We start from the raw sequence: 15,916 nt of genomic DNA, 5'->3' as shown, positions 1-15,916 counted from the left end.
GCGAGTAGTCCGACATTCCTCTAGTAAGGAACAGAGAACGGACACGGAGTTTATTTAAATGACCGAGGGAACAGTGGCGTTGCGGAACTACAACCTTAAGTCCAGTAAACAATTAAGAACAACAAACACTGCATGATCAAAAACACGAGCAGCGGGGATAAGATCGCAGGACTTTAAAAGCATTTCAACAAATTCAGTGTCCTGGCATATTATTAAAAGAGGAATGCTCTTCACCATTAAAATATAATACAACATCCGTCCTCAGATGAGACTGAATGAACTTTTTTCGAGTTGTGTAAAAAATCCATCCACTTGTCCAAGCGCATTTGTAGGCTTGAATGATAGCAGCGCTCCGCCGCGCAGTGCCAATGGCGACGCCGTGTGCGAGCAGCTCCAGCAGTCTCCTTAGCGAAACTTAACAGGTCTCAGCCAAAAAACCAAAGCGGTCAAATCGATGCCTCAAGTCAGCACTGTTTAGTCCCGAAGGCTTTCACCTCTTAGTCATATTCTAACTGTGAAATCAATCCTCGGAGCGCGGCCCGCTTCCAACCGAGTCCACAGGGAGGATCAGAAATATCATTAGCATCTTAAAAAAAGAGCCAGAGGATGACGTCATACCCAAACAGGAGTTAAGGGAAAAGAGCGGAGAGAAGCTAAGTGGGCAAGGAAGTTCAACACTCCTCCCCTGTGCACCCTCAATTATTCCCATAAATATTAGTAAGCTTTAAGCCGAGAACTCGCAGCACAAAGTCACGAAGGCTGTGGCACTTAGACGTCCTTCTTTTTATCCCTTTAACTCAGGCATCCGCAGACCGTTGGCAAACCTCACCAGTTCCAGCTTGCACTTTTCCCCCTCAGTTTACAGAGGTGCTGCTGTTACGTGTCACCCACCGAAGGCTGTGCATTTTCAATACTTCACCACAAGTGACCTGCACCCCCTCTCCCTCTCCCTCTCTCTTCTGTTGCTTTATATTTCGACATGCATGCATCTCGCTGCGGTGCAAAGGACTGGAATTTCTGGTTTGATTTTTGAAGAAAGAAAGAAAGAAAGAAAGAAAGAAAGAAAGAAAGAAAGAAAGAAAGAAAGAAAGAAAGACCGATCCTAGCTCTGACAGCGACTTAAGGATTGCTATCGGCGGCTCATCGACTGTGGTGTGGGGAGCAATTGTCACTTCAGCACAAAGACGGAGGGAATTTTTTTGAAGCAAAGACAAGAATTTAAAACACCTTCAACGACAGGGACTCCGCGATGAGCAAACCTGCAGGGTCAACAAGTGGGTAAAACGGTTCACAATCCTCTGCCTTCTGCTTTTAAGGCGCTCTACTGAATTTGGTCCGTTTATTGCATTTCGACGGAGGCACGCCTTAGTGATAACATGCTGTTTTAGTGAATGTTTGTGCTATGAAGTAAAAAGCGGTCTTACTTGCTTGTGAAAACGTGTCCTCCCGGATTTGAGTCAGCCTTCATTTGATTGAGTTGTTACTGTTTCAGTTATACTTTATTTAATTTGTATTATTTCTAATAAGTAATTTTCGCTGTGAAGGATTCTCAGCTTGTTTGAAAGAGTTTTGTATGCTGTAATTTTTTATGAAAATGAATGCAGCTGAAAAGTTTACTTTTAAGACATACATTTATACCTTCACATCTGTCTATCTCTATATCTATCTCCTGAGTGATCAAATATAAATTAGCATTGCTATCCCTTTACAATACGCTTTTGCTTACAAAAAAACTCGAACTCGGAAATTAGACCCATAGCATTGACCTCACATATCCCAAAGAAATCTTTGATGTTAAAAAATGTAATCGCCACTTGGATTGGATCATCTTATAGCACAACATGGATTTACTTGCTGGCAGTAATATTATTACAGGGGATTAATTGATTACTGTTAAACCCCAGATTTCAGGATGTCAACCTTGCCTTAAAAAGTTTATAGCATGCAGAACAAAGATACTCACTTATATCATTTACAGTTGAGCAACAGGTTGTTCGGCTTTTTACAGTAATGCGCGCTGCCAACGAAACTTTTTTAAAAACTACGTGTTGCTCAGAACATATAATATTTTTTTAAGTAAGAAGACCAAAAATAAATATCTTGAAGTGAATCTAATGGTCAAATAATAATGCAAATTGTATTTTTACGCCGTTAAGCAAGTTAAATTAAATCGGGATAACTAGATTTTGACCTCTTCAACATTTTTAGAAACCGCGCTAATTATTAGTGTGCATTATGTGAAATATTACAACTATTTAGCTACAATATAACCACAGTCAGTTAAATAAAGAAACCGTTGTGTAGACTAGCTGGCTATATGTACTAAAATATTGACGTGGTCTCGTTAATAATCAAATAAATGGGACTTTTACTTTGCGCATCTATCTATCTATCTATCTATCTATCTATCTATCTATCTATCTATCTATCTATCTATCTATAACCTGCCAGGGATAATTTACAATTATTTTTTATCTGTATTTATTTTATATTTGGTAATAACTGAAAATGTATTTGGAGGCAACGAGTCTAGGAAAGAAAAGACACATTTTGTAGTTTTAAAATGTCACGTTTTGCTGTTACATCCACTAAAAATTACTTTAGTTGAAAGACGTTGTCATTTTTCAAAATTCTTAAATTTGCATTCTCAAAGGGAATATCTAGATTTTTTTCTTCGTTCAGTTGTTTCGTGCTTATTGAGTTACCAGTGACCCGACAAATAATAATTTAATTTGTACAATTTTCTTAAATTTTTCAGGGTTAAAAAACTCCCTTTGGCTCCCTCTCGGTTCTTGGATTATGGCATTAGACGGTGCTTGAATAGAAACAATCAGGGCGAGCACTGAAACTTGTTAAGCGGTAAATGCCAAGAAGTGTGACAGCATTTCAAAAATACCGCAATATACAAGTTTTAAAAACTGCAGAAAATTCAGAAGGGTGGTGTTTATACCTTAGTTTATGATCTTTCTTCCTGGGTGGTAATATAAACCCTTGTCCATTTTTTTTAAAATCCATACTAACTTCTTTCAACAGTCCCTGAGCTTGACGATAATTACAGTAATAGAATATGCCATATATCTTTAAGCAATTATGACACACAATAAGCACCAAGGGACCCCCTACCGGGAGAAGTTAAAGACGGTTTCCCTCGCTCAATAAAATTGTGGTTTATTTTACATAACTCTGTCCCAGACTAAACCAGTGGTTTCCCAGCATTTGGGCCAGGGGAATGACATCAATTTAGAAGTAAACATCCAATTAACCTAAAAAAGCATTGAATGTTTCTACAAAAAAAAAGGAAATAACAAAACTCGTTCACCTCACGACCTGGGTCTATTCACTGAGGGGCTTAATCGACGTTTAATTTAATATGTTATGAATTACGAAAACTTTAATTCAACCGTTATTTTTACAGTACTTCATATAGGCGTAGTGTTTATTTTTTTATAAATCTAAAAATAAAATTAGACCAGACGCTTATTAGTCAACTTTAGAATTTAAACTGAATAATTTGAACTACGTTTCTCACGCCATTATGTGATTATTTAATATTAATGTACAGACCGGCACTGGGTAATTATTGAAAGCAGTTGAGAGAAGATGTCGGAACACACAGAAAACTGTTTAATTCAGTCAGCATCTCCTGTGAATCTTTGGTAACATTACAACAATGTCTGAGCTGCATACCTAAATAGCAAGCTAAAAGGAAAGGCAAAAGGAATATAACTAAAATAAGGGCTGTTTGATTGGCTTTCCTTGTTAATATGGTACCATATCTGAATCCCCATGCTACCTTATTTTGCCGGGTCACTAGCATCTCAATAGGGAAGTGAAGATATGTCTATAATTACAGCCATTGAAGTAGGTGTTTTTGGTGAGCTATAAGGGGGTTTAAGGAAAAAAAGTACATAATTCATATAAAGTACTGTATAGCACAATGCTGAAATGCATTGCATTTTAGCTCGATTTGTGTTTATACATCAAAACCATTTGTATTATATGTCACTTGCTAATCCCTAAAAGCCTATAGACCTGTCGCATAAAGCAGCTGTCGAGTTTCATTATAGAGCGAGTTGGCAGCTCGTCGACATGCAGGCAGTCAGTCGAGCCTCAATGGGAAAATCATTAAGTTAACACTTTCTCTAATGTCTCCATTGTCTGCGCTCCAACATTGTCTTACAGGCTCTGAATATGACAGCCTCCTCTTTCGTGTTTTTTAAATAAATTACATTTACATTTAACACCCAGTAATTTCAAAATAAGTTATTGTCATTGAGCCAGTTATATTTATAATAATAATAGTAGTAGTAGTAGATTTGTTGTTTTTAATTATTATTGTTGTAAACTTTTTTTTTTTAGAAAAGGTCAAACTGTACAAAAACTGTTATCGTAAATCAGCTCTTGATTGGTGATCAGAAGGATCTTCTTTCTTTCTTAAAATTGATCTATGCGTTACTTCTTTAAAACGAAGTCACTTTCCAATTTAAAACGAGAATTATTCTTTTAATACGTTATTATAACAACAATATAAGACCAACACTTTTTCTTTTTTTCTTCCATCTGGTGCCCATTGCTGGTGGGACTGGCTCTAGTCCCCGAGACCCTAAACTGGATAAGCGAGTAAGAAAACAGTTCGATCAATTTTATTTCTATTCCATCAATAATATATTATGTTGTATTTGATTTTCTTTTCTTCAAATTTAGGATATATTATTCTGTTATTGAGATTCAACACAACTTGCGAAAACGTAACTTTTTCTTTAAAGATGAACGCTGGACGGTTTTGTTTCTGCTGTATTTTATAGGTCGCATTTTGGATATCCCATGCAAAGTGTGCGGGGATCGCAGCTCTGGGAAACATTATGGGGTGTACGCATGTGATGGCTGTTCTGGATTTTTTAAAAGAAGCATTCGAAGAAATAGAACATATGTTTGTAAATCGGGAAATCAGGTAATGTATCAGAAAAGTAAGAATTTACTTTGTAGATGTAATCGATGTCCCACCAAAATATATTTCTGTACTGTATGATTTGTGATGGAAATATGTCTATTGGTGTTAAATGGTCAAAGTTAAATTCTTTGAGAAACTGTAATAGCATTTACCGGTAGTAATTTGACATGAGCTGCGAATAATACGTAATCAGACCGATGTGTATTATCTTAATACACGAATATATTTACACCTTAAATGATACACCTCCTGTACTCCGAGTGAAACGCAGAGTGTACATAAAAGGTAAATGACTGAACTAGAAGAGTCTGCGCGTGTTTTAGGCATTGATTTCTGACAATTAGCTTGAAGTGTCACGTAAATAAATGTCTCTTATCCAAGTAAATACGTTATTTGTACAGAAGGTGGCGCTGTCAAAGGTGCTGAAGTATTCTCGATTTTTGCTAATTTTTAAGCAGCACTGCTATAACCGCAGAAAAATTGCCAGTGCTAATTTGACTCTCATAGCGTAACCCTTAGAAACGATATTATTTATTTAAAAAACACTCACTCTTCACGTGCGGTGTATGTGTGCCAGTTAGGTCACAATGATATCAATGTTTATACATAACGCAAAACAAAAAGAGAGATGCGGGGGAAAAACCTAAATGTTCATATTTTTAATCAGTTATTGTGTTTGCGCTTTGACATAATTTTTTTGACATAATTTTTGACATAAAGTCAAAAATAAAATAAGACTAGTGACCTTTTCTGTAGTATTTAACTAAATCATGTGCTGCTGTTTTCATTGTGTTACTGTGAATATCTTGACATTGAAAAAGTCCTATACTAAACTTTTTCCCTCCAAATTTATAGGGAGGTTGTCCTGTTGATAAAACGCACAGAAATCAGTGTCGAGCCTGTAGGTTGAAAAAGTGTCTGGAAGTGAATATGAACAAAGATGGTAAATATTCTTCACTTAAGAATTTTAAGTTTTGCACTATATGTAAAACTTTTTTCATACTTAACTTAGCAAGTTTGTGTAATTTTTTTTCCAAAAATTTAATCTATTTACAAATGCTGTTATTTTCTTTCGTTTTCACCATATTCCACTCACTTAATATAAGATAAAATTAATCTAAATTATATTTTGTTTTTATTAAACTTTTTTTTATTAAGTCACTGAGTATAATTAATTCAGGACAGAACTTTCTCACGGTGGTAGCGCGTTACTAAAGAATACTACGAAAAGTTGGCCTGCTGTGCGCCCTCCTGCAAATAGCTAAGTTCAACATGGCATGGCACGAAGTACACATTAAATGTATAGATAATGTCCAGTTTTAATACTGACAAAAATCTAACCAAAGCAGTAAATATTTTACCGATGTTTTATTTATAGCTCGACCCTGCAGGATCGTAATGTAAAAGGACACTAAAATTTATATAGAATTAAAACATGGTTGAAGGCGTTGCCCAAACGAAAGAATAGTTTTTTTTTTATATTACAGTATGAATTTGAATAGCTGGTCTTATGTGTTAGAATTAGTAACGTATACAAACAGCATTTTTAAAATAGATGCAAATATAATAATCAAATTCAAATTAATAGGGTCTGCTCACATGTTTAAAAGTTGCTGGGAGAGTATTTTTTATTCCTTAATAGGAAATAATATGAATACCCATTAACACTATTAGCCTCATACTGCTATTCCGTACAATTATTTGACCGCTTTTCCTGTCTAGATTGTTCTACAAATTGTTAACATTCAACATTCAGTATTCATATTTTACATTAGCAGTATTTAATAGATTATTATGTTATTGGAATTAGTCGTGGTCTTTGAAGTGAACTGGCATCAAATTTAAGCACTTCCAGAAAGTCTAATCAGTCACGGTAGAACTTAATTAATGTTCAATGTAAACTGAATACATACTGAAAAGCCTTTTTGCTACTAGATAATTACAGATTCCGTGGATTATTGTTGAAAGTTAATACATGTAATTCAGTATGAAATGCTTGTGTATAGTATGATCATTCTGACAAACAAAGACAACCGTTATACATCGCGATATGGGTCCTCAATTAATCATAGCAGGGTTAAAATAATAAGTTTTTCTGGGTTACATCCGCGATCAAATTTAAATGATTTATAGTAACACCCAACAAACCAAAAGAAGCTTATTTTTATACAGTATAATATAGAGTGCATGGTTTATTTATTATATTTGTAAGTGCAGCAACTCAAAGGAAGCAGGTCACTACTCCATGAACCTAAAAGATTTTTTTTCATTCCTTAATATGAAACTTATGTGTATAAGGGAAGGTGTCACGAATCCCCCGCTCCAGTTTTATCTAGAAGAGCAAACTTAAAATGCAAGCATGACCTAATGATCTCTTACTGCTGACAAGTCGCACCATTTTACGGTCTCATTCTTTTTTTTGTTGTTGTTTGGTTTCGGATTCATATTTTTCTTAGCCGTCCAGCATGAACGAGGACCCAGGACATCCACAATAAGAAAACAAGTGGCTCTCTATTTTAGAGGACACAAGGAGGTGAACGGAACGACGCCACACTTTCCCGCAGGCGCCATTCCCGGTCCTGCCTTCTTCACCGCAGTCACGCAGCTGGAAGCGCACAGTTTGGAGCTCTCTGCAGTGGCTGGCACGCCGGAGAGGCAAGCCATCGTGGGTCTGGCTCAACCCACTCCAAAGGTAATCAGCAAGCGTTTGCCGAGTTTCTCTGCAAAAATGAAACATGGCTGTTAAGCACCCAGTAGAAAATAGAGTGTTGGCCAGTTGGAACAATTCAGGATTTTTCGGCCATCCATTTAAATAACGTTTTTGTCTGTCTTTTCAATAAATCGTATGTGTTGCTTATTAGAAAGCCATTTGTATTTGTATGTGAAAAAAGAAGGGAAAACTGTAGTTCATGTCCTTAAATGTGTTTCAAAACAGTACACAAAACTACTTTGTCAAAAGCTTAGTATGGCAATGTTAGGCTGGTTATGAAATGCCGAATTTAATGTACATGGAATGATTGGGTTTAAAGGGATAGCACTAACTGAAATGACCGTTTATGCAATAAAGTTAACTGAAACATATTATAATTTGTAACATTCTGCAATCTTTACCAGAAGTAAGTGTATCTGAATACGAATTATTTCGTCATATACTGCACCATTCTTCTACCAGCGTTGCAAATTTCAGAATATTATCAGTTTAAAATTATACACATTACAGGAATTACACGAATAAGGAGATACGTTCGTGTGTTCAAAGAAAAACAAGAGTGCAAACCTAACTTTATTATATACTAACAGAAAGTTACAAAACGGAACATATGCAGACATATATATACACTGCTACCTACAACCCTCTCCCACTTTTCCACTTATGCACTGAAATAGAATATTAAGTGCAGGCAGCAATGCTGAATGCAATCAACTTCTGTATAAGTCTGTTTTTTGACATTAGTCGGATAAAATATGTAAGTTCGGTGATTTCTGATATTCAGCTCATTCCAGAAAAAACTAAAGGTAGTCTTTATTTAAATTCTGTCGTAGTATCCTCACGAAGTGAACGGAACCCCGATGTACCTCTACGAAGTGGCCACTGAATCCGTCTGCGAGTCTGCTGCAAGGCTGCTATTTATGAGCATCAAGTGGGCAAAAAGCGTACCGGCCTTCTCTACTCTGCCCCTGCAGGACCAGGTAAGCGTGGAAACACCTGAGCTCGATTATCTGGCGGGTGTCGCCTTGCATCCACCGGGATCTCAAACCTTCAGTGCACCACAAGCTGCACTGATGCACCGCCGGGAACGCCGCCAGTCTTTCCGTATTTAGATCATTTAAGCAAGAACAATTTATACCTGTTCGTTATAACTCAAATCTTAAGCACGGTGTAATTTTGCTATAATGTGTGTGCAGTGACCGGAGGAATTGAGGAACAGTTCAAATTAACCCCTTTTCCGCCAGTCTCTTGGAGCTGCGGTATAACTTACCTAGGTTCCAGCAGATTAATGCTTTATCCTTGAATATTCTGCATTTCCCTGGTAGTGGAGGGCATAGCTATGAACCAACAGATTACCTACAAAACAGGGGTGTTCTTGAAATCTGTTCAACTTAACTGCATCTGCATTGTCTGTAATTACACCCACGTGCTTTACTTCTCCAGCTGCACTTCAGCTGCGGTATTCTGAACAGAACACAATACCAGAAATGCCCGACTGTTCGTTTATTTGGTCCTAAAAGTTGCATTAAATATGTTTTGTGTCGTTAACCGCAAGACTTTGACAATTTCATAAGACGTATTTGTATGTTTGTGTGTCGAAAGAAAGCAAAGCACATCTCAAAATGATGTTAAGAACACTTTAATTGGTATGAATCAAAAAGTTTTTATTCGTTCATAAGTATATTGCAATCCTGGGAACAAACTAAAATTAAAGCGTGAATGGGAAACTGGACACGTAGGAAGTATTCAGTAACGTGCACACCAAACGATCGATTCATTGGATCATGTGACTTCTGTGAAACAATCCTGACATCTAGAAATTGACAAGAGTGGACAATGACGAATAAGGAAAGTGGTTTGAATAAAACAAGAATGGAATTACACAAAACCGCCCCTGGCGTAAAAGTAAATTATTGAATGTGGAGATGTAGAACCACAATTAAACATCTCTAAGTATCCCTTTACAATAGTGGAGTTAATAATATGCTCATTCACATTCTGACCTTGTGCCAAGCATGGGATACAATTTTAATTGACATTTTTCATAACGGTTTTTGTTTTCCTGTTGATTTGTGTCTGCAGCTAATTCTGTTAGAAGACGCCTGGAGGGAGCTGTTCGTTTTAGGCATTGCACAATGGGCCATTCCTGTAGATTCGAGTACTCTGTTGGCGGTTTCTGGTAAGATATGCGCGAATGAGCACATAAAAGAAAATGAACACTGCTGTACACTACGCAATTTATGAAAAAAAATTTACATTACAAAGAGTAAGTTGCAAAAAAGAGAAACACCTGATGACCAGCAAATTTAGAGTAAACAATGGCGTTCACTCGTCATGTATAACATCGCATTTAGATGCAAATAATGATATTTTGTTGCAATTATTACAGCTTTTAATTGTTATTTAAATACAACTATCCATATTCATTTCTTGCTCTTTATTTTTTTTTCTTGTGTATTGTACTGTACTCTGTGAGGTATGGTAGAATACATATACTGACGTTCATTTTTTTCTTTTGTTAAAAAAAGGTTTAAATTCAGAGAACACAGACACCCAGAGGCTAAACAAAATCATCTCGGAAATTCAAGCGCTTCAAGAGGTAGTTGCACGCTTCAGACAACTCCGACTCGACGCTACTGAGTTCGCATGTCTCAAGTGTATAGTAACATTCAAAGCTGGTTAGTACAGAATATTATTTAGTCATCTTTTGTTTGTTCTGACTTTTGGGAAAACGTAGAGACTGCCATACAGTTACTTAGTGGCAGGCGCGGCCCAGTGTCGATTAAACTAAGTAATGGTAGCTGTGGTGAAATTTCATATAAAAGTTGAACTGTTGTTGTTTTTACATTTAAGGTCTGTACTGTTGTTGGTTTTATGTCTACATTTTGATTTTATACCAAAACATGAAATTTAAGCATCTGTGATATTATTAATCTGGTCCAAAAGGGCAATGCTCTGTAAACTGTACAACACGTGTGTTACAAATCAATTAAAGAGTGCCCATTTAATTAGTCTATTTAGCTGTATTATTTTTTAAAAAATAAGTTAAACGTGTTTATCAAATGGTCACAGTATTTAAACTTCTTGAATAGGTTCATATCTGCACTCAATGAAGATCACTGTACAAAATTAAACTGCATTGAACTGAATGTCTGTATTTTGCCAAACATTAAAGTTACTTGCACGATTTGGGAGAAAGAGAAAACTTCAGAACATTTCAGTTGAGGTATAGCAGTTTCTGCCACATCAACTTTAACATTAAGAACCTCCGCCTCTGAAAAATCGAGATCGGATTCGCTTGAATGCGCCAAATGGTTGGCCACTGTGTCATAAACCCCAACACGACCTGAATAGGACATACATATCTTCAAGAACGGTGTAAATGCCTCACAATCCTCTGGACTCTTCAGCCTTCGGAGGATCATTCCTTTCGAGATTTACAAACGCATATAAAATTCATAAACAGACAAAGCTTTAAATAACAAATTAGAACCAACATTTACATCTTCGCAAAGCTAACTTTAACTGCCTGAGCCAATTATCTTAATAGAAGGATGCTTAGTCAACTGATACAAATGAATTCAAATACTAGCCGTATTTTCTTCGACAAATAATTAATGCCATTTTAAAATAACGGTGACACGGTGGCTCAGGAGTTTTCCGTGCTGCCTGGGTGCTAAAGTGGGTGGGGGAGCTGTGTAGAATTTGCACGTTTTCCATTTCTCCGCCTGGGTTTTCCTCCAGGTAGTCTGGTTTTCTTTCCACTTCCAAAAGACGTTTATATTAAGAAAATTGGCAACTCTAAATTAACCTGCTGTCTCTGTGTGTTTATGCTGCTATGAACTGGTGCCCGGTAGAGTATAGGCTCTTGCTGCTCCCGATAGTAAGTGCGCTGGTGACCTAATAGTGCTGTAAAATGGATAGATGGAGAGTAGCACACACACTTTGTAATGAGTTAAACTTTCACACAATCTCAAATTTTAAGAAATCAAAGCCTGATCAGCTTAAGGTAAGACGCAGTCCGGCATAGATCAAACGCTTTCACATACCCACACTCGCTGACAGAAGGACAATTGGAATCGCGAATTAGCGTGACACGCGAGTGTTTGAAATGTTGCACTAAGAAGAAACCGCAACCGCGAAAAAAAAAAAAAAGATTTACGCGTGCGCACAACGAGGAAAGCGTAAAAAAAATCTGGAGCTCTACTGCCTCATCGTGCATTGTCCGTAAGCGACCTGTCGTTGGCTGAACTTAAAGAGCGATCATGTACCTTAAGGGTGCTGCAATAGAGGTGATAACAGCATAACTCTTGTAACAGTCACAATAGATTTCAAGATGAAAAATCAGTACCTTTAATTAACACAACTGAAAAGTTGACCAAATGAGTATTTCAAAAGCTGTCATATGCGATATGCACTTTTGTTGAAACTGTTGTGATCTCCAAATAACTGCTGATTGTTTGAAGGTCGTCACGAAAGGATTCTTAAAACATTTTGGTTCAAAAATATATAACCTTCTCAATGGCTGTTTATTTGTACGGTCAGTCAAATAGCATTCCATTTTAGTACCCGCTTAATTTATTTCAGGGTACTCGTTCACAGGAATCGAAACAACCACCAACAAGGAGGCAGTCCCTCGCAGGGCACGCTCACGCACAACTGGGACAGTTTAGACTTGAAGGAAGTCTATGAGGAGAAAATTCCTGTACACGCGGAGATAACGTGCAAACTTGCAACAGATCGTGGCTGCATTTTTAAACATAACGGTTCAATAATGGCATTTCGCTGGGTTTTGTGGTTCCTCGATGAGTCATTGCTTGACAGAGAACAATTTCATTAGGTTTCATTGTATAATAAATTGGTTATTGACCTTTATGCAAGCTTTCGCGGCAACTCAGGCCCCTTCTTCTGGCAAGATGTAAGATGTTGCCTCGAAAGCTTGCATATTGTAATCTTTTTAGTTAGCCAATAAAAGGTGTCATTTTGCTTGGCTTTTCTCTACATTCATAATGGCTAACACGGTACAACACCCTAGTACTACTTATTTACCTTTAAAAATGTTCATACTACATTTATTGTTTAATGGACTACCTAGTGGGATACTAATAGACCAAGAAAACCTGAACTTAGCTTATGTTAGTGTATGTATCCAGAGTCATTTTAAAATTACAAACCCATTGGTAGTTCACAAGTCTGTTATCATCTATTCATGGCTAATTATGGAATCTGTTAAAAGGGTCTTTATGGAACCTTATTGGTTCTTTTGAAATCCAAAAATAATTTCCTTAAGGCATCAAGAGTCACTCTGGCACCTTTATTCTTAACTGTGTAGGAGCAAGATTCAACTTAGTATGCTCAATCAAAACTTAAGTTTTTAAATTACTGAAAATGTCTCGTAGTAACAAATTCTTTCAACTGAATGTTAAATGGAGCAACTACTTTGGCCTGTTTGTATTTAAATTATTTAAAGAAGTGGAACTATGCAACCCGATAAAAAGGCAGTATTTACAATATTGCCATCTGTCCATTGTTAACCGCTTATCCTGACTCGGGGCAGAACAGTCAAAATGATCATTCTTTTTACGGTGTGTCTTTAGTATTCTTGTATTGTTCATTTCTACGTTTGATTAATCGTAGACTGTGATACCTATGACCTGATAAGTCGAGTTTCTTTAAAGTAAAATCATGTTGCACTTCGTTTTTCCAGTGCCTTGCACTCACAGCGGGTCTGAGCTAAGAAGTTTTCGCAATGCGGCGGCCATTGCCTCGCTACAGGACGAAGCCCAGCTTACTCTCAACAGTTACATACACACCAGGTAAGAGAGACACCTTCTTTGATAAGAATTGTACAGGTATTAAAAGTGTCTCTTTGACTATTTAAAATAGATGTATAGCTATGGTTATTTTAATATTTAGAGTGTCACATCAAACATTTTCATGTAAAAAGTTTAAACCAGCCATGTTAACAGCATAATTAAGACGTTATCCACTTAACCGTGAACACTCCTCCATTATTTCGAATGCGAACGTAAATGCAGACGATTGTTTTGTATTAACAATAGGGTTGATTGCTTATATACGCGTGTTGTTGAGTTTTCAACCATTCCTTTAACATATGTGTGTGCATTTTGTACTACAATTTCAGATACCCAACTCAGCCATGCAGATTTGGAAAACTCTTGCTACTTCTGCCAGCGTTAAGATCGGTGAGTCCATCCACGATCGAAGAAGTGTTTTTTAAGAAGACGATAGGCAACGTGCCCATCACTCGGCTTCTTTCTGACATGTACAAATCCAGTGACATCTGAGAGGCCAACGCTTCATGTGAACTCTTCTCAAAGACTGAACGTCGAAAGGAAAGCAGGGATTTAATATTGTCTATTCTAAAGGACATTTGTCATTCTATGCTGTCAGAAATGTCGGTAAAGGAAAGTAAATGGTTTAAGAGTACATGAAAACTCTTCTGCTCGTAATATCCAAGAAAAAAAGGAGTTTACATTTCAGTAAGGCTTTCTATTACTCGCGCCTGGAATTCCGTTTTAATTAGTCTGAAAAACACTATTGATAAAGGAGTCAGCGACGAAACCGATCTGGTTCAATTTTAGAAATATGGAAAGTCTTTTCTTTTTTGTACTCAGCAGTACCTTTTTAGCACTGTCTTTATCCTCGCCAAATGTAAATGCATCATATCAGTTATTTTCGTTGAATGACAAGACAACCTGCCACGTAAAATAACAGCGTTCTGAGCATTACATCCAGCCTAAACATGCTCCACAAATAAGATCTGTTGCCGACTGATATGCGTGGACGTTAATGTAATGCTATTTGCTTTACGCGCACTTAACTGCTATTTACAATACGTATAAGCTTTATGTTTATCTGCGTTTGCTGAGCGCAAGTCAACTTTACACAGCAGAGGAAGCCAAATACACAGAAAAACAGACGCAGTCCGGTCGCTGTCCCCGACGTCAGTGCTGAAATTGAAATCGCTCCGAAAAGCAACACAGATCACCTGAAGGGAAAGAAATCAATGCGTTGGAGCAGCATTTCGAGGCAATTTCAATGGAGTGGACAGAAGAAAAAGTTGTACAGCTCTTAGTGCCTTCGATCAGTGCTTGACAGGTTCAGTCCTCAATTTAAGACTGGGCCGCTTAAGCTGTTGTAAATAAATCAGTTTCATTTAATGCCATCTTTGCGTTGTGGCGGCTTGAAAACGGTTGCTTTGTTTAAGTAAATATACTAGCACTGAGAAATACAGCACTTGGGATTTTATAGGGTGTATACTTTTTTTGTTGTAAAAAGTGAAGTAATACCTGATTGTGGAACTTGTTCTGATCAACATGTTTAGAATAAAACGATTTGAATTGAATTAAACTATTGTCATTTTTTGGATCTTCCAAAACAGACGTCGTATTTCATACATTGAAAGTTACACTAGAAGCAATATTATACTCACCACAGTTTTACACTGGTCACAGAAATAAATAGAATATAACAGAAGAAATAAATAAATTGTTAAGTCTTTTAAAACCAAGTGTTATTAAAGCAATTGAGAGATTGCATTGTAGACTTACATTTCAGCAATAAACCGTTTATTATTATGTAAATATCCGTGGGTATATAAAAATACAATAGTTCATCCAACTATACTTTTCCAAAGTTCAAATTCTTCACATCCTATTACAAGTTGATAGAGTCTCAGGTCTTATCTTGGAAACACATGACCTGCAGATACCATATGTCACATTGAAAACAACCTGGAGCTGGAAACTAAATTACATTCCTTATTTGATAACAGAACGTTTTTGTTTATGGCTTTCTGGCTTTGTTTTAGGATTTTGTGTATTTTTCCCCTGCTCAGTGAGTGCTCCTCATGTTCATTTTACCCTTTACTATCATTTAAATTAATTTTGATGATTTATTAAAGACAGTTGTAAGCGATTTTATGTTAAATCACAAAGATGTATACAGTTACACAATGAAGTAAGTGATGGTTAAGGTGAAAAATTTATTTATATTTACTTTTTTGTTACATTTCCATTAGCTGCCGAAAATAATAGGGTCTGACCAGAACCCAGAACAAAATGGCAGACTTTATTAGGGCAGAATTAAGATTTAAGGGCTCTGTGCATTAAATTACACTCTTCACTAAACTACTTGTTATTCTGTTTATTTTGTGTACAACGTGAATACATTTTCAAGTGCCCAAACATGAAAAAAATCAGTAGTGAATTTTTCTTTTAAGAAAGACTATA

At 36.6% G+C, this 15,916-nt stretch overlaps 1 protein-coding gene across 1 annotated transcript; it reads left to right on the top strand.

Moving 5' to 3' along the window:
- The first annotated feature begins 625 nt into the window (after positions 1 to 625).
- nr2e1 (nuclear receptor subfamily 2, group E, member 1) lies at positions 626 to 15,035 on the top strand. Its single transcript, XM_028796169.2, has 9 exons — positions 626 to 1,274; positions 4,806 to 4,951; positions 5,807 to 5,894; positions 7,408 to 7,643; positions 8,495 to 8,641; positions 9,744 to 9,840; positions 10,190 to 10,339; positions 13,369 to 13,477; positions 13,807 to 15,035. The coding sequence occupies exons 1-9, from the start codon at positions 1,250 to 1,252 to the stop codon at positions 13,967 to 13,969; spliced, it is 1,161 nt and encodes a 386-aa protein (XP_028652002.1). The 5' UTR covers positions 626 to 1,249; the 3' UTR covers positions 13,970 to 15,035.
- Positions 15,036 to 15,916: the final 881 nt, after the last annotated feature.

The sequence above is a fragment of the Erpetoichthys calabaricus genome, chromosome 3 (genome assembly GCF_900747795.2).
Source record: "Erpetoichthys calabaricus chromosome 3, fErpCal1.3, whole genome shotgun sequence".
NCBI lineage: Eukaryota > Metazoa > Chordata > Cladistia > Polypteriformes > Polypteridae > Erpetoichthys > Erpetoichthys calabaricus.
Note: the sequence above shows the minus strand (reverse complement) of the source record. Positions and strands in the feature narration are given on the sequence as shown.